The 19,281-nt window shown below is 38.4% G+C and overlaps 1 protein-coding gene across 18 annotated transcripts in view; it reads right to left on the bottom strand.

Moving 5' to 3' along the window:
• CELF1 (CUGBP Elav-like family member 1) overlaps positions 1–19,281 on the bottom strand; it is a 59,373-nt gene that overhangs the window by 4,421 nt on the left and 35,671 nt on the right. For 8 of the 18 annotated variants that reach the window (XM_051621005.1, XM_051621004.1, XM_051621001.1 and 5 more), the window contains 9 exons: positions 18,594–18,728; positions 18,291–18,370; positions 17,771–17,932; positions 16,312–16,393; positions 13,196–13,324; positions 7,766–7,879; positions 7,395–7,580; positions 6,416–6,559; positions 4,690–4,858 (listed from right to left, as the gene is read on the bottom strand). In XM_051621005.1, the coding sequence (XP_051476965.1) occupies positions 4,731–4,858; positions 6,416–6,559; positions 7,395–7,580; positions 7,766–7,879; positions 13,196–13,324; positions 16,312–16,393; positions 17,771–17,932; positions 18,291–18,370; positions 18,594–18,728 (1,160 nt within the window). In that variant the 3' untranslated portion in view covers positions 4,690–4,730. The remainder of the gene's footprint in view (positions 1–4,689; positions 4,859–6,415; positions 6,560–7,394; positions 7,581–7,765; positions 7,880–13,195; positions 13,325–16,311; positions 16,394–17,770; positions 17,933–18,290; positions 18,371–18,593; positions 18,729–19,281) is intronic. The other 10 variants (XM_051621013.1, XM_051621017.1, XM_051621014.1 and 7 more) reach the window with 7 other exon arrangements.

Below are 19,281 nucleotides of genomic sequence, written 5' to 3'. Positions count from 1 at the left end.
ACATCTAAGCATGCACCACAGAAATTCAGTGTGATTTGTCTGGTCGGTTTTATTGTTTGTTTGGGGTTTTTTGACAGAGATTTTTCAAGTATTTCGCTCAGCAATTTTGAGGGGAAAGACTAAGTTTCATTAAAGCCCTGACAAAGGACTGGTCTACAAAAGCAGAGCCATGAAATGCTGGATATGAACTTAATGACTTGGGAAAGTTGTTCCAGTTTGTCCTCATTTTATTCTCACAACTGTGATAATTCTGCCTTCTGTTTCTAATATTTTCTGGTAGGTATGCTCAGGGATGTACAACGTCCTTATGTTTAAATGTTTGCAACAAGAAGCTTTCAAAGCATTTTACATGTTCATAGTTGCTCCCTTCATTTGCAATTTGTTTTATCCGAATTGCTTTTGGATATTTCCCAATGAAATAGGAATAATTTAATTCTGCTTGGCTGGTTTTCCCTAACTCACAGCCATTAACAAGAAGAAACACTTCTGTTAATTCTATTGTGCAAGAAGAATCTATCATGCTATGTGACCTTCAGTATTCCAATGAAAAGCTTTATCCTGACAGATATATCTTCCAGTGAGAATTTTTGAGACGCTTATTCTCCAGACAGTAGAACCTACACCTAGCAAACTGCCTTACCATTAAAATACAGGTAGGTTCACAATCATTGTTTCAAATACTTCTGAAAAATTCCAATCCTCATTCTGTTTAGGATTAAAATTTAATCACTACATATCAAAGGCATCTTCTAATGATGTAAGCTTTGTATTACTGATAGAAAAAACCCTAAACTACAAAGAGATATCCTATTTTGGACTGTTGATTAACTAGGGGACTAAAGAATCTATGATTTTGTTTATTACAGTACTTGTTTCTAAGTAGCATCAGACTAAGACTTCAATTCTTCATAATTCTTCTTCTTTTTATGGCACATCTAGTAAAATCTAATGTCTTCTGAGAAAAAAAAGAAATCTATGAACCAGACCATTCCATTTTGCTTCCAAAAATACCTAAGTACTTTCTGGTGGCACATAGAATAGGAATTCTATTTCATCAGAAGTCCTACCAGCTTTTGTTGTAGAAAATTCAGATTCTTTGGTTTATGAGCATACAGAATACTTTGTTCATGTGGCTACATAAGCCAATCCTTCCGCACTTTATCTGAACTCACCCTACTATCCAGAAAGTAAAGCACTTAACACTGATTTGATTTGTGCTTGAATGAGACTGTGATAGTAATTAAAAACAAATTTAAAGGTAAAAGCCCCAAGTCCCCGAAAGCCCAGATTTTCCTGCCAATGAGTGAGGAAGAAAACTGGCTTAAAACTGGAAGGCAAGAAGAGCCTAAATCTCCAGAGTCAGCAGCAGCCACCAAACAGATACTTTATCTGATCAGTTCTGTTACCAGAAAAAAAAAATCTGCCCAGGTCACAAACTTGATACATTTATTAACTTTGGCAACATATACATTGATACACAAAGAAAGGGAGATCTGAAACAAATACACAAAAAGGGCAACATCTTCAGCTGGTGAAAACTGATGCAGGTCTACTGAAGAGGGCAGAACTGCATTGATTCAAACCATCTGATGGTCACATTTTAAAATTTAACCTGCATAGATTCTTTTTGGCAATACTTATAGTTATGCCAGTAAGGCACAAGAACTAGCTCAAGTTAGATGTCTTAAGGTGATTATGTCTGGGAGGAGTCACTGATCAAACTACACCACAGCATAAACGGGTGAATCTCCTGAAGTCAGCAGGAGTTGCACCTACTTGCAACAATGCCAAGCTTGATCCCAAAGTTACAGAACTGAGGACACTACAGGACGTAGAAACTGAGTATCTAATTTTGGGTAACTGAAAGGACTAGTTAAGAGGCCACAGCATCAGGTTAAAAGAAAAACAGGACAAAGATCTTGGATAGTACAGTGGGGTAGGGTGCAAAGAAGCTAAGAGTGACTGTAGAGACCCCAGAGCACAGTGCTCTCCTCCACTGGTTCACAGCATTCGTCTTTCCCATTTAGCAGTTGCTGGGCTGCAAACAGGCCACTGAAAATCAGTAGTTTCAATCATGCACATCATTATGTGTGTAAAACAATCACATTCAGGATTCTACAAAACCCTGGCCTTTTTTTTTTTTCCAGTGAAATAATTTAGGCAATAAATATTCTCCACCCTGGAGCAGTATAAAACTTCTATAAAAATAGAAAGAACATTCTTGGTTACAGCAGGTTGCACTTGGAGCAGTTGCTCCCAACTATGTTCTGTTTTTGGTTTTGTATTTGTGTTGTGTTTTTTTTTCTTTTTTTTTTCTTTTTTTGAAAAGTATATTATTTATTAAAAAAAAAATCCCATATCACCCTGGAGGCCTTCACACTCCAACACTCTTCTCAGAAAACCAGGACACATCTTTCCCATCGTGCAGAATTCAAGTGTACATGGTTCACTTAAATGTATGTTTGTTTCTAGGAGATTCAAATAATTAACATAGAAGGGTACCACATGCCAGCATAACTGGGAAATTTGGCAATCTGGCCTTTGAATCTTTGCCACCACAAAATAGTTTAAATAATACTGCTAGATTTACCTATCTGCCATCAATACAGACAGACTGGCATCAACTAACTGTTTGATTTTCAATTTAAGAATGGAAAGGGCTCTTCTTGGATGCTACAGGTCAGGCCTTGTATTTTTGAGGTTTGAGATCCCAGGGGACCCAGTCCCTGAGAACACTCAACATTCCCAACAGATGACCTCACATGGGTGCTGATTCTGAATGGGATCTCAGGTTTGATGGGTTTAGTGCTCCTCCTGCTGGAGCAGAACAGAAAGTCCCAACCCTGTGTTTGACCCACACATTATTTAGCATCTGGTTCCCACATTACAGTGTTAGCTGGTGCCTTGGGAAACAGCGTCACAAACCAGGAATACAAAGAAAACAAGGACAAGGAGAAAATATGAGGTAAATGGAACTTCTATTAAAGATGTACAGAAATTGTAAACTTCCTCTCGGGATAGAGGTGGATTTTGGTGGCCATAAAATGGGGACTCCACTCTTGATTACTTAAAACAACTCAGGCCAGAGTGTCAAAAGTCCTTTGAGCCCCCTAAAACCAGTGTATAACAAAGGCCCTTAGCAATGAAATTAGCAATTTCACAGTGTGCAGAAAAAGTGTGTGTTCACTGAAGGGGTGTGTTCAATTTTCTATCAATATAGAAGATAACAGCTAGTACCAAAAGGCAGAATAAGATTGAATGGCTCAATGCTCTACCCTGGCTCCACACCTCTTGTGTTAGCCTGTTTTGCACTGGCACACACCATCTTAAAGGAAAACTGCAGTATAAAGAAATACCTAATTACTAGACCAAATCACTGCACAATTTGCTTGTGGTTTTTTTTTTTCTTTTTAATTGTTTTCTGGTTTGTTTGGGTTGTTTTTTTTCATCTTTTGTTTTTAAGAAAAAATTATCTTTGCTAAAACTTGAGACTGAGAGATATCAAATCCTCTGAGAACATGAATGAAACAAGAGCCTCAAGAGCTGTGTTAGTCTAACTCTGGGCTCTGTATCTCAGTTTAAGTTATTTTAATAGAGAAACAAACAGCACTTACATGATGTTTATCAGAATGAATGCAAATACTCTGCAAAGAAAAGGACATTATTCCAAAGAAATGGGGAATATGATGAACTATTAAGAAAAAAATCATTAAAAAATTATGCAGGTTACCAGGAATCAAAAGTTTCTTGTTTCCATACCCTGGTGTATTCATCCAGACTAAGCTGCCTCTATATACCTTTCCACAAAATCTAGATAAAGTACTTAGGTTAAGTTTTCTTAAATACAGAGACATTCATTGCATGTCATTAATATTCAACTGTAAATGGATAGTGAAATTTCTGGGAAGGAACATGATCTATTCATTTTATAAAGTGCTGTGTACATTCACAGTGCTATATAAACACTACTTTATATACATCAAAAAAAGATCACTGCAGTTTTCCTTTGGCTTGTTAATGCGTTCTAGTCTGTCTCCTGCTTTAGAGATGATTTAATAAATCGCCACCATATCATACAGTGAAGGAAATCTCAGAGTGGATGGGGCATGACAAAGGCTACATGGAGTCTATTCTCTGCTCACTCCACTTTGGACGACTCAGTTCTCCCTCCTCATCTTTGTTTTCATCAGCTGTTCTGTGTTATTTCTGCTTTCCCTTCGCCTCTCCCCCCTTGGTGGTTTAGTGTCAGTTCTGCTTCCCCTTGTCCTCTCTAGCCCAAGGCAGTGTGGTGTCAGTTTCTGCTGCTCCCTTTAACCTTCCCTCCCCCAAGGAGCTGGCATTGGTCCTTCTCAACACACACTGGTTACAAACACAGCAAACTTCAAATAAGGGGAAAAAACAAAACAAAACAAACAAAAAATAAAATAAACACCCCCCCCCCCCCAAAAAAAAAAAACAAACAACCCCCCAAAAATAAAACACCTCAGTGTTATGGCACCTAAACTCCAAAATAAAACACTGGAAACAAAAGCACAAACTTGTCCTCCATCCGAAGTGGGATTCTCAGCAGAGGCTGCAGCCGAATCTTCAGGGGAAGATGCGCCAGACAGAAGGCATGATCAGCTTCCAGGACTGTAAAAACACAGCCTTAGGGCTTCGAATCACTAAGTGCGCTCCTCTCCAACTTACCAGAAGATCCTTCTCACTCCAGTCCCCGAGGGCAGGGGCGCTCAGTATGGCTTGCTGTCATTCTTAGAGCGCTTGAGCTGCACTTTCAGACGCTTCATGCCTATTTGAAAGCCGTTCATTGACTGTATGGCAGCCTGTGCAGAGACAGGATTGTCGTAACTTACAAAACCTGAAGAGAGGAAAAGACATAATTACACCATGCCAAAGCTGTCCACAGCAACGACTCACAACTGGAAATGCAAGTACTTACAGGGTAAAAGAGACTTGCATGAAATGCTGCTTTAGTGTTTTATACTCTTCGTAAAAAACTCTTACTAAGGGCTCTCAGAAAAAGCATTGCTTTCTGACCTGTGGAACTCTGGCCAAAGGATATACAAAGCTCAGGAAGTAACATTTTCTAGTCTTTAAAAGAGTACTGCTGTTTATTTTATAAGAATTCATATCTGGGATAAAACCAAACCTGGAAAATATTAATCTATATCTGAAAGCTAATTAAACATACAAGACTGAAATCATCCTCTTGGGAGCAGACTTGTTTGGAGTGAAGTAGCTGTAAAGGTGCCGTGGCACTCATACCACTATTATGTTTCTCTCTGATGAAAAGTTGTATATTATTCCAGGGAAAGAGTATCCTCAAAATAAACTTTCCAGGGTTTTGAAGGAACCCATTTTAAATAGCTCCAGTCAACGGCTGGCATCGCTACCTGGGGACATCATTCCATAAGTAGGTGTTACAGCCTGATGCTCAGCAGACTTCCATGTTTTCACAAAACATCAGTTTGTCCACATCTTTTGTCTCAAATACTAAAAAAATATAGGATATTATGTAGGCACAAAGCTATTTAAACCATAGAGAAAGGCTCATCTCTCCTACACGGTCACAAGAAATCCCCACCTATCAAAATAGTTACGAGAACTTACAGCATTACTAAAATGCTACAACATCTTAATCTTAGGTCTCAAAGTGAGGAAAATAAAACCATTCATCTTTCAATCCATGTGTGCAGCCTCCTACTATACAAGCTAAGGAAGAACACATTCTTTGCTCTTCTGGCAACACAGACTTAAGCAATTAAAAAAAATAATCTATTTGGATAGTAACAGTAGCACGACAGGTTGATTCACAGTTTTAGGATACATTTCCCACCCTGATGTGCCTCCCATCTAAATATACAATAAGCAGAGAAAAGCTGGAATAAGAGATGCAACCAAAGTTAGGCAGGAAATAACATCTGAATTGGTTTTACTATTAAAAGTTCTCCATAATTAGGAGGAAAAATTAAAAATCACCTTTATAGCCTTTACAGAACAAAGTGCTCCTGTATTATGTGGTAGCCACAATAATTACAAATAAAATATTAATGGAAATAATTCATAATGATAATGAAGTAGTATATACAGCAATGTAAACAATTAGTGAAAAAACAGAAAGGGGGAAGATAAGGAATCATACCATGATTACAGTCTGCAAAGACAAATCACATTGAATTATCTAGTGCCACAACATTATAATGAGGCATAATAGTATGAAATCAGGAAAAGCAAAAAGTCACAATGAAAATTAGGGAAATACAGTTCATTGCTGAAAGAGTTCAGATTTATTTATTTATTTATGGATACAGAGAAAGAGCCACTAGTTGACTTAAGAACTAGACTAGACAATATGTTGGAAAAGAGTTTACTAGAAAGAAGCCACCTTTCTAGAGGTAATGAGTAGACTACGTACCAAAACACTTGCTTAGATTGGTCTGCTTGTCAATGAAAACCTTGGCGGAGACAACATTTCCAAATGGCATGAACATCTGCAGCAGATCCTGATCCCCAAACTCCTGGGGGAGATGGTAGATAAACAGATTGGCTCCCTCTGGACCTTCAAACAAGCAGAAATACAAATTCAGAAAGAAAACGGATAACATAAGCCCACTTGACAAAAAAAAGGTGAAAGAGCTATTCAAGCCACATTTTCTAGATAAAACTACTAAGCTGCTGTTTGCACTTCTGTGGAATGCTTGATTCCAGAATACATCAGCATGACCTTTGCTGGGATTGATCATTCAAATAATTCTAGCTCTTTGTCACCATTTTTGCTTGTAATTTCCACATTATGCAAAAACTGTTTCACAGATCTTTGCTGTGATGAAAGCTGAACACTAAGTTTGAGCCTTGGATGCTGACTAAACCAAAAATGGTTATGCAAAGCCTGTGGCCAAAAGAAACTAAGTAAATCTCAATACAAAATGCAAGTAATAGCATTACTTTTATTCTAACAGATTCTTTTTCAAGTGTCATCCTACTTTCCATTGAAAACTTACTCTTACATTCTTCATTACTTTACATTAAAGGTTAAATTGATTCTGAATCTGAAGAGGGAAGAAAGTGGCATTAACTGTCTGTGGGAAGAGGTGAAGGACCAAGAAAACAAAATTAACAAAACTAAAACAGATTCTTTGTCAGTGAGATGTATCAGGCTACAGACTCATATTCTCCTGTCCTCTGAGAAAATGGGGGAGTATTACTACTAAGCATTTAAGACTAGACACATCCTGAAAGAAACCTCCTCTACAAAAACTACCTGGGACAGCCCTCAACAAAGACACCTCACAGGTTCTCAAAATATGCCACCAAAGAAAAGCTCTGCAGATAAGGCAGCTGAACTTGCCCTTTTGAGAACCCCTCTCAAGTTGTTTCTACAACTTTCTACCTACCTTCTTTTTGACTTCCTGCTGCACCAATACTCTGCTGAGTTAAAAGACTCTGGTTATAGAGTGTGGGCAAAGCAGCAGCAGCATACTGCTGGATTCCAGAGTAAGCCTGTGTGAGGGCTTCCATTGTGCTACCTGTCCCATTTGAGAGACCACCACTGCCAAGTCCTCCATTTAAGGCTGCCATTCCTGCATAAGAATGAGGAAATAAAGATGATCGAAATAAAGATTCTTCCACTGAGCCAGAGCAATTACCTTTCAAATACTCTGCACTATTACAAAAAGGCAGGGGGCAGAAAACCCCCCACAGAACTAGCACAGCCTGAGGAATGATAATTAGGTATTCCCCCAGCCCACCAGAACCCATAGCTTACCTGCTAAAGAGCTAACATTGAGGCCTGCTGTAGCCCCTGCCAGTGTCTGCAATGCTCCAAGAGAAGCCATAGGATTAACAGAAGAGCTGCTACTGGAGCTAGGTGAGGAACCTGCTATTAAAATAAGACAGTTAGACTTCAAGCAGTATTTTTTGGTCCTGATAATTCCAGTTTTTCATTGAGTTATTGCTGTAGGAAAAGCTAGTAAGGAACAGATCAAGGCAAAACAGCATGCTTTATATAAAAATATAAATATCCCAAACCCACACAACTTGATTGATCATACTGCTTGTATCTTTTAATCCCTTCCTACATTTTTAAAAATGTCTAGTTCATTACAACATCTCCTCTTTGTACCAATAATAATTTTATTACTTGTAAGACAACGAAGATTCAGACAATATACCAATGTTAGCTAAACTTTGTACCTCAATGTAAGGTGACCAGCAGCAATGCCCCTCTCCTGCTAACTGACATAAGAATTGCTACATATTAACACTTATCCTTGAAACATCACACAAGGTGAAAAAGACCTGAAACACAGATATACTAGGGACATGAAAGAAAGCTCCAGTCAAACTGAACATATATGGTTTTCCCACACCGCCAGAAGAGGAAAAGGAGATGCCCAGATTGTTCTGACACATGAAATATTTTTCCATTAAAAATCCCACTGCAGCTGTTGGAACTAGGGCCAAAAGAAGTTTTGGTATGTACATCCAAAATACATGGTCTGTCTTCTGTTGACTGTGTCACTGACATCTCCGATCACATTTACTTAGTAAGAGAAGTCTACAGATAGAGTACCCAGCAGAAAAACAGCTCACATGGCCTGCCAAATTCTACAACAGGTGGAGTTAGTTCTATGGAAATAGACCTTAAAACCACTAGAAAGAAGTTTGCCAACCTGGTATACCAAAAGAAACAGAAGTTCAAATTTAGGTCATCTACAAAGATCACAGCCATAATAAAAATCAGAAAATAACAGTATTTTTAATATTTATATAGCAGTGGTTTTGCTAAGAGGTTTGTGGACTAAGAAATCTGAAGAAAGCAAAGAAGAAAAGCTATGCATATTGCTATTAATCCACAAGTTTAAATTTACTGCACAAGATGCACTGGAAATTATTTATGGCTTCTACAAATTGAGAGAAACCTGATGATCCTTAAGGTCCCTTCCAGCCTTAACCATCCTACAATTCTTTGATCTTGTAGTCTGCTTTCAAGAGGAATTTATCTGCCTGATCGAGTGTGTAACAGAGTAACTGAAATTAAGGCATTTCAATTTCTTCAGTGTTCTTGTGCTTCTCAGTTATGGTGTGCACATTCACTAAAACCTTGACAAGAATTGTTAGCATCTTTCAAACAGACTCACACACTACATACATTCACTGCTTCATAGATGTGGCACAAAGTCTCTGCTGGAGTGGAATATGATAAGTATTTAAATGGAAAACAGTAAACTTGCCTAACTAGCTTCAGCAAAAGCTGTACCTAACAAAAGCTATATGAGAACCCAGAGAGCTGCACTTTGTATCACTGTTTAGTTTTTGTACTGACACAGGAAATGACAGACCTTCTCTAGGAAAAGTTCTAGACAAACTCTCTGAACAAGCCAGAAACTGAAAGACAGTATTCTAAACTATATTTTAAGATGCTTACTCTGAAGACAAGGGGACATTTCCAGTCTTACTCAAAGTAGCATATTAAATATTGGAAAAATGCAGAGAACAAATTACAGTATAACACTCAACTTGGTAGAAAAAAATAGCACAGCTGGCTGAATAAAAACCAGTGATCAGAAATTATACAGCTGCCTCAGTTCTACAGTATCACTTGTTTCTGCAACATTTCATTGCTAATCTACAGAATTCAAAAAGACACTACAATTGATGGATGAGAACATATTTTTTCTTAAAAAAACCACCTGCAAAATAATAGTAGCAATATGGGAAAAAAAATTAATCCAAGGCTAGAGAACAAAGTAAAAGAGAGAATGGATGCCTTGCCTACTTTAAAAAGCTTATGATTTTAAATAAATTAAGCCCAAAGCTTAATTAAGACAAAAATCTAAATACAAGTTATTTTTGAACTGTCAGCTGACAACTTCACCTGTCATTCTCATCTTGAAATATCTAATGACTGGTGTTTGTTTCCCTGTCCTTCTTCATCACAGCACTAGTGTATTTGTAGGCTTCAATCATTTCCTCCTCCTATGCCAGTCTTCTGTTTTTCAGGCTTACTCTTAAAAGGACTAGCTGAAAATACTTGAAAAGTTTTTCAGAAAATTTGAATATCCAGGAACGATAATGACACTTGGACAAGGACATCAACTACCAACTTGAGGAGATAGGTAAACTGAGGAAACAGTAAATCTGTTTTATTTCAGTCACCTAGCATCCAAGCAATGAGCTAAAAAACACTAAAATTGAGGCAATGAGTCTGACTGAACTGTATCAGAATTAGTTCCAGTGAAAGCAGAAAGACTATGATTCCTCTGAAAACAAGTATGCTGGAGACACACTAAGGCCAGCAAAGTCATACAGTCTTTGCTGGACCTTTAATTGTTGCCTTTGAAAGGAGGAGAAATAGAAACATATATCAGGTTTTGCCACCATTCTGTTTTGCTCTGAAGCAGACAATTCTTATTGATGTCCGAGTTCAAAAGATGGCAGACGAGACTCCAATCTGGAAATAACTTCTTTAACATTTTATTGAATGTTCCCTTCACAAGTTAGCAGTTTAAACGAGTTTATCTAAGGTCACAGTCCCTGTAACATAGATTACCTATAGGTGGATGCAGCAGCAGTCTGTTTATTTCTAAAGCATAGATGCCTTATTGCAAAGTTGAAGATTTTGCTCCACCTTTTTCTATATGAAAATACACAATACTGCTTGGAAAGATCTAAACAGAATCACCTGAAGTCAGCAGGAAGACAGCACAGACACGACAACAATAATACCTCACACCTCTCCAATCAACTGTTCTGACATGAAACCTATGCCTAGTTCAGAGACTCTCCACAGTGTGGACTTCCAAGTTCCCCAAACACAAAAAATACCCTGTGCAGATGAAAGATAATAAAAAAATCAATAATGATTGTCTGGATTTTTCCACCTGTTATTCAGCTTGAGAACAATCTGGGAGAGATGTCCAAAGAAGCATGAGGTGAACATTTGGATGACAGATGGATATAAGTTAATGCCAGTAGTCACCTCATCTGCAATTAGGTTTAAGAGGTTACCACAGTAACTGTTGCCATATGTGCCACAGACAATGAAGGCATCTACTATAGTACCCATGGTACTGACAAGCTCTACACTGAGTTTTTTCAAGGTCTAGATATGGTTTCAGAAGGATGCTCTTAATGAGCCGAGTCCAGCAGCCTTCTATGTTACTATATGCAGCCAAAATTAATGGAGGGGAGACCTATCCCAAAGAATCATACAACAGTAAGTGTAAGCTCAGTTGAAAGAGACCTTTGTGGATCATCTAGTCTGACGGTCTGCTCAGAGCTGGTCTAACCTCTGATTAAAGTCAGCCTGTTCAGGGTCCTTTCCAATTGCATTGTGAATTTCTGAAATAACCTGAGATTCCATAGCCCCTCTGGCACCTTGCTCCTGAGCTTAATCACTCACTATCAATTTCATGTTTCTCTTACATGCAGTTAGTTTTCTCTGTTGCAACTTATGTCCTTTCACTGTACACTTCTGAGAATAGGCTGTCTCTGCCTCTTCTAGCACGTCTGGCATTTGAACTTCACAACCTGCCAGTCCCTTTCCACACCTCAACAAATCAGAGAACAAACTTGCCCCAGTCAGTAGATGAGAGCACCAACAAGAAAAACCTTGCCACAGCAAATTTTAACCTGAGAATTTAAGCTCTGCTACTGCATGAGGAAATATGCAAGGAATACTCAGATAAATTCACCTCTGCAATGAAGCAGCAGTAGTGGGTTACAAATGCAGCTCTTCTGTAGCCTCAACTCTTTGTTGTTTCTTTTTAATTATAGAATAAGATACCATAGCTGGGAGTCAAGACGAATTCTGAGATTTTAATCTTTATGGATCGCAGACCACAAAGTTTTTATGCAAAAAAAAAAAAAAAAAAGCCCTGTTCAGCAACAGAACACTTTTAGAACTGATTTCTTGGTAATTTCTCTAAGCAGAAAACTGCAGGCACCCATGGCTTAACTCCTGATTGTGTGACATAAGGTTTTCTAAAGAGCTTTTCCTTGTAATCTCCTTATAGTGTCTTTCCAGCTCCTTACGCAATACAAAAATCTACCTGTGGAAATTTAAAACACCCCCAACCTGCTTCAGTCTCTCACAGTCACAGCTCAGGATGCTAATTCTGTAGGCTGGATTTCAAAACTGGACAAGCAATTTGGCTTTTATTGAAAAACAAAAAAACCCCACAACACCAAACCCACATAACATGCTGTAGCTTCTGGGAAACTGACACCCTGAAAATACAGGGTATCCCTTTCCATGTCAGGATTTTGAAATAACCGAAAATCTGATAGAAACAACTGAGCAGGACACTGATCCTCATTTGTGGTAAAAACTGAGCATGGCTGATGCAAGCACAATTTCTATTTTGTTTTCCTGTTTGTTGCATTTAATGATCATTTTAAACGCTAAGACAGCAAAAATTACTTGGACATTCTGTCCTTTCTCTATAATGTGCATAACCTAAAGTAAAACAAAGACAAAACAAAAAACCAAAAAAACCCCACCAAAAAACCAAACAAGAAAACCCTCAAAAAAACTCCAACCAAACAAAAAAAGTAATCCCAGAAGAGCAAGATTTTAATGTGCAACTTATCCACTCAATTCTAGATAACATTCAAATGAATGTGCTAGAGTCTATTTACTCTGCTTCTATGAGCTAGCTATAGCATCCTTGTCTTTATTAATGCCAGAAGAACTGTATAATATAAAATTATATTAAATTAAATTAAATTAAAATTATAATATAAAATAAACTGTACTCTTCTAGTGCACAGAATGTATTACTTCATGCTTAAGTTATCTCATATCTCCCTGTCCAAGGGAATAGGGTACATCTGCCATGGCACCTTCCTAAAATCACAGATAAACTGAGTAAGTGATGAGATTGTAATAATGTGACTGGAAAGAGGTCACCTACCTTTCTCCTTCATGACGACCTCAAAAACTCTTTTTACTCTAAATATAACTGACCATTTGGAGGAAGGAACACAGCAGGGAAAAAACCCTTTGCTGGTGGCAAAGATACCTACCTACCCTAAACAAAGGCCAGTGAACCTACCAGTAAAACTGCTTACCTATTAAAGAATCAACACGAATGCGCCAAAAAGGGACAGACACAACAGGTGGATTTTCATCCTGAAATGACTCCTAAGACAACCCATGTTACAACACACGACAGCAGAGGCAGTCTCTTACCTGAGCTGGTGAGCACACTCAGGGGACTGCTGGAGGAAGTGAGTGCAGCGGTACCACTCGGTGTATTTTGAGCTGCACTGGCTGCAGCTGCTAACGCAGCCAGGTTCTGTAATTGCATCGCGTTCAGTCCTGCAACACAGTGAAGAATGCAGAGTTTCTCCTATAACAGTCACCATCATCCAAACTTAACAGATCGAGCAACCTCAGCACATCAAAAGGGAGTAATGGGAAGGTGTTTAAGAACAGGCTTAGTATCACTACTGATCTTTTCTGCATTCCAATTCCTTATTATAACTAAAAAAGCAGAGGTTTTTTTCCCAGATAAATGGATTTATGTAAAAGACCAGGTAGTCATGATCCCAAACCACAGAATTTTTCAAGTAGTGTTCTCTCCAGTCACAAAACATAGCAGATTTAACTGAGAGTTAAGCTAGAAAGTCTGACAGCTCATCTGTAAGCAATAGAACTTGTCTAGTCACCAGGCCAATAACCTCCTCTCATGTCCCTCCACTCTCTTTTTATGGGAACAGCAACAGCTGCAGAATTCTTTCAAGAAGGCCTGCACAACTGTGGCCACAAAACCACACCTTTAACCCACCATCAGCTGAGCATCAGCATGTTTTCTTTGGTCTCCTTGGTGGCCAAGAAGCAACAGTCCATTGTTAGACAATGTTAAGTGGCAACTCCTGACAACAAGAACAGCTAAGGTACACACGGGCTAGTCAGGTGGTCAAACAAAAGTGGTACAAAAAATGGAAACTATGAGTGAGTAAGCAGTCAGGAATATTGCAGGGGAGAAAGGTATCCCTGTGTTGATGAACTTTATTGGTCAATTTACTCATTTGACTCACCTTAAGTTTGAGCAACCATTTTTAGACGAAACCAGTCAGTACTGACACTAGTTTGCCCTATTTTCCTGCCATGGGATTATCATTAATGTTGGTCTTCTTCTGAATTCTGTATTTTAGCCATCCTTTGCTAGGCTAGCTTCATTCTTCCAATTAAGCCTGTTTTTTCCTTACTCCCCCTTTTTCTCTCTACCTTTGCTTATTCTAACAATTCCTCCTCTTTTCATCTGACTTCAGACAATCCCTAGTAATTCTACCCTACAAAATTAAAACAAAAATTAAATTAATCACTATTTGTATCGAAACATCTTAGGCAGATGTGGTGTCTCATCTTTTGGATGCTTAATAAGTACTTGGTGAAAAAGCACAAATCTCAAATTAAGAAAATTTTAAGTTTTGCAATTTAAGTACGTAAACATAAGACAACATAAGAATGTAAGCGACAATGAAGTATAAACTACTTATTTTCTAAAAAACTTCTATCTTTAGCAAGGGTTCATTTGGGTTTTTAAATATTTTTCAATTGTTTTGTCTTTGTGACAGAGTCTGTTTCCCTAACCACATTTAGTGCCTGAAACAACATGATTCTGGCTTTTAGTTAGATTCTAAAGGTGCCATTGCAATTTAGAAGCATGAAGTAAAAACCAAAAAATTGCTGGTTTTTTTTTATTTCTTATGCTACAGAGGGTTAAAAATTTAAGTGTTAGAGCTAGTGAAGTAGAGAGCAGCTTGCTTCCTCTCTGAAGCAGTTTGGCATGTGTGTGTTGCACCTGTCCTCTTGTCATCACATTGTTTTCCCATCTGCTTTCAAATAGGGTCAAGATAAAATTCTGTCTACAAAATCTGATATAGTTTTAGATCTAATTACCCATTTTTTTTTCCTATGAATTTCCAGAGAGGATATCAGCTGAGATATTAACAGGACTTTGAAACTAAAACTATTTCTATGAAGAATCATAGACTTGGAGTAATTCTTTCAAAACTCCATGCAACATGCTATTTATGAGCCTGCGGTCTCTATTTTTAAGGTGTTTTTTTTAAATAGCAAAGCCAGAATTACACTGGAAATTTCAAAGGCAACCTCAGCTAGTTAGCCCCTTTCCCTGGCCCAATCCTTATTGTGGTAACAATTAAAATGAACTGCTACAGTGTTTTTCTCCTTTATTACCACTTGCTTTTAAAAAGACACAAGGAGGGGGGAAGTCACACACGTAACAAAATCTATTGTAGATCACCACCACACAGGATGCTAGTGAAACTGATTTTTTAAAAAAATGCTTTTGGCCAGAGTCTTAGAGCTCTGAAGAAGTCTAACATGAAAAAAGTCAACACAGAGGAACCTAAGGTTAGAATTAACCTAAAGTATAAGTTAAAATTCTTACAGCTGAAAATACGGCACTTTGCAAAAGAGCTTTTAAGTGTTACTGGTAGGTGCACCAACACAAGTCAGATGTACAAAGACACTTAAAGACTTCTAGATCTACCTCTGCAGAGACAGGACATGCAATTTTGTGAGCTATCATGTAACTCCAGGAGGCAATTTTAAAAGCTTAAAATGTTCAATATGAAAATCAAAACCTTAGGTTTTCTGCCAGCAGAAGAATTTAGAGAATGTAGCGTATGGAGGTACCAACATGTGTTTTTTCATTCCCCACCTTGGGAAAACAGATGGGACAATCCATATGCAGCTCCAGTACTGCTATATTTAGTTAATATTCTGAGTAGCAGCAGTCCACAGCAAGGAATTTGGCTCGTACCTATTAAGCTGACATTTCTCTAACAGCAATGGTATAATCAATTGTAATTCAAACAAAGGAATAAAAGAACTTGAATAAATTACTGGTTCACTTTCATACCAACACTGCATTTTCAACTTTGATTTTAAAACAGGAACCCTAAAAATCCCTTATCACTGAAACATGCATTAGTGCTTATTTCAAAACACACTGCTTCAAATATGCACCTGTTTGGGTGAAAATACAGAGCCATCTTTTCATACACATGAGAAAACGGGTATGAAATTTTAAATGCCAGAGGTAGGGGAGATTACCTGCATAGCACAACTTACCTTGGGGACAACGGTTAACTAAGATTAAGAAAGAACATCCACACTTGTAGCAGAGGATTCCTGTCATTCCAAAGTAGTGGGTAAACTCAGAACTATTTATTTCAAATGAGGTTAATGTGTCTACAGCCATTTTGCTACTTTCTCTACCCTCCTCCTCTGTTCTTTGGCACTGAACTTGTCTTCTGATGGAAAAAACTCACCTCCCATTGGGTGGAGGCTGCTCAATGTGTTCAGGTTCCCAGATGACGCAGCTGCTGTCTGCTGAAGGAGCTGCAAATAAAGCTAGACATTACACCAAAAAACAAAACAAGAGTGAGAGTGAGGGCTGGCTCCGCTTCTGGGAGAAACTGCATCACACCACAGCCAGAGCGCCGTCACAAAGGGAATTCCCACTGCCCAGGCACCACATCATAGCAAAGCATCAAGGGAATTCCCCTTACACAATACAGCCAGAGCACCACCATAATGAAAATCCAGGTTGCCCATGCACCACATTGCAGCCAAAGCAGCAGCACAATGCGTTCCTCACTCAACACAACCCATGTTGAGGGAATTTCATAGCTAATACACCAAGACAAAACCAGCAGAACCAGTAGTGAGGGAGTATTCAAAGCGCCTTAGGAAGGACTACTATGGATATACTACCTCGAGCCAGACCTTATAGCTGACACTGCCAAATGCCACACCAACACCAAAAAGCCACTCCACTCTCCTTAAGCACAGCAGGCATGAGGGAAATTTCAAGCCTCAGCTCAGACACTACTTAGAAGGATTTCCTATTCCTTTCTGCATTGATTTGGTGGTGTTGTCCAACTGGGAGTTGTACTAGATGAGTTTTAAAGGTCACTTCCAATTCAAACTATTCTATGATTCTATGCTATAAAAAATTTCAATCTACCAAACCAGTAGTAAAAAAGATAAAGTGCCTCCACTTCAATGGTACACTATACCAAGATGAAATTTTCCTTTTTTGTTCTCCAGACATGAATACAATTCTCCTAGCTACTCTGGCAACACACAGGAGCCAGAGCACATCAGTTTATGAAAAGTTCACACTTTAGGGACCCAGCAATATCAACTAAAATCAGTGACAAACCACAGACTGCTCTCTGCTGTGTAATTTTTGCTAAAGAGACTAGTTTCTCTCTATTTTCTATGTTCTTGGGTTTTTTTACTTTGTGTTGTGTTTGTTTTTTTTTAAACTGTGCACTGTCAGATACTTGGTGCTTCCAACCTGATGACCTTTTCTATTTGGATAGCAACAAGTACTGTTCTAAGTTTCACTGGTAGGGGGTAAAATAAATAAAAGCTGAAAAAGGAATACAAGAATTATGTCAGACATGTGAAAAGGGCATTTATGTGGATAAACATTAAGGCCATAATATATGAAGAGAATCCTTCTAGCACAAAGTCACTCTACAAAAGACATAAGAAAAAAAAATTCAGTAGCTGGTGACTGGGGTTGAAATCCTTACTTAAATGTATCCTGACTAGCTGTTAGCACATAACTTAATTTGAGCCTCCTCATCCACAAAATGAGGATTAAGAACTCTGTTTCTATATCAGAAGCCTTCTAAAAAGGAATACATTAAACACTACAAGACAGTCAAGACACTGTAATCCCTGAAGAGCTGAAAAGAATCCAGATAAGAAACTCACTGCTAAATATTGGGGTCCAAGTGTGTTGAGACCAGCCAGGTTTCCCCATACTGAGGCAGCACTGATCTGTTGCATTTGTTGCTGGAGTTGCTGAGCAATTCGTTTCTGCTCTTTGTCCTTCTGCGTGTCTGCAAATTTTACCACAATGGGAGAAGAGCAACCCTGCGAACAGCAATTCAAACAATTACATACTTGCTAGCCCCAGCAGTCGCAAAAATATAGCATTAAGACTCAGTCATTGGAAGCATTCCCCTCCCCCAGATGTATACATATGTATGGATATATTCCAACAGAACATTTCATTAAAGATTCAAAATCTCATTTGCTTTTAATTCTACTTCTCTGCAGATGAAGATTCTATTTCGGGCTCTAAAAGCAGACAAACAAGCACAAAGGTCCAGGAGTAGTATTTGCAAAGAACATAAACTGCACCTATCCTCTTCTCTGCTCTCTAGTCCTCTGAACTCCATAGTGACTGCCTGACAAATTACACCTTCTGACAACCACTAACTTGTTTTACCTCCATGGTTTGTGCTTGGTGCATTGCTTTGATTGCTGTTTGTGCCATGGCTCTTGTTGTAAAAGTCACAAATGCACAACCTAGGGAAAGAACAAAAAGGAACTAATTTAGTCACTATATCCACAGTTACTGAGATGAATAAAGAAATTAAAATGCCTGAGGGGGTGGTGTGGTGGGAAGGAGGGCAGAGGGAAGGGCAAGGGGGTGCAAATGAATCACAAAAAGAGCTGAAATACTACCTTAAGTTGCAAAATGCAGCATCCAGTAGAGAACCCTGAACTGTCGGAAAAGCTTCCTGCTTACCTCGGCTCAGACCATCTGGGCCCCGTAATATCCTGCATTCTTCAATCTGCCCAAAGGGGGAGAACATCACTCGGATATCATTTTCATTGCACTTCTTGGATATCATTCCAATAAACAACTTCCTGTCTTCTACTGCTAAGAAATGAAAGGATAAGAGTATTACCAGCAAATACGTGCTTACTAGATCTTATTTTGTCGTCTCCATCACCTGCAGTGTTTTCCCTTGTATTTAGCGTAGGGGTGAATCTCTTCAATTAAAGAGGATGCATATGAGATACCTTGATGAACCTGAATGATGCCTGTTATATGATGGTTTAGGTTAACATTTTGCTGACTTGTTTCTTCCTTACATTCTTACATCCTCATGCTTGCAAGAAAAGGAAATAAAATAGTATCACATTCAGCACTTCCCTGTATCTCCTACACTCATCTCCTAGTGAGTGAGAGAAGGCCTTTATGTGTTTTATTGGTCTATTTTCAACATACCTAGCTGTATCAAAACAAGCAACTGAGTTGCAGAAAGCTTCTTTCTAGCCTCTATCACGTCAATCACTTAAATTTAGTTTTTTCATGCTCTGGTCTCAACAGTAGAAGAAACAGCACTTGCTGCAAAAGAACAGTTTTAGTTCTGTTTCAGATTCATCCATTTTTATCTGTACTGAATGCATGAAAATAACACATCAAATCA

This window comes from Apus apus, chromosome 5 (genome assembly GCF_020740795.1).
Source record: "Apus apus isolate bApuApu2 chromosome 5, bApuApu2.pri.cur, whole genome shotgun sequence".
NCBI classification, from domain to species: Eukaryota; Metazoa; Chordata; class Aves; order Apodiformes; family Apodidae; genus Apus; species Apus apus.
The sequence above is the reverse complement of the archived record's forward strand: the minus strand, read 5'-3'. Positions and strand labels throughout refer to the sequence as shown.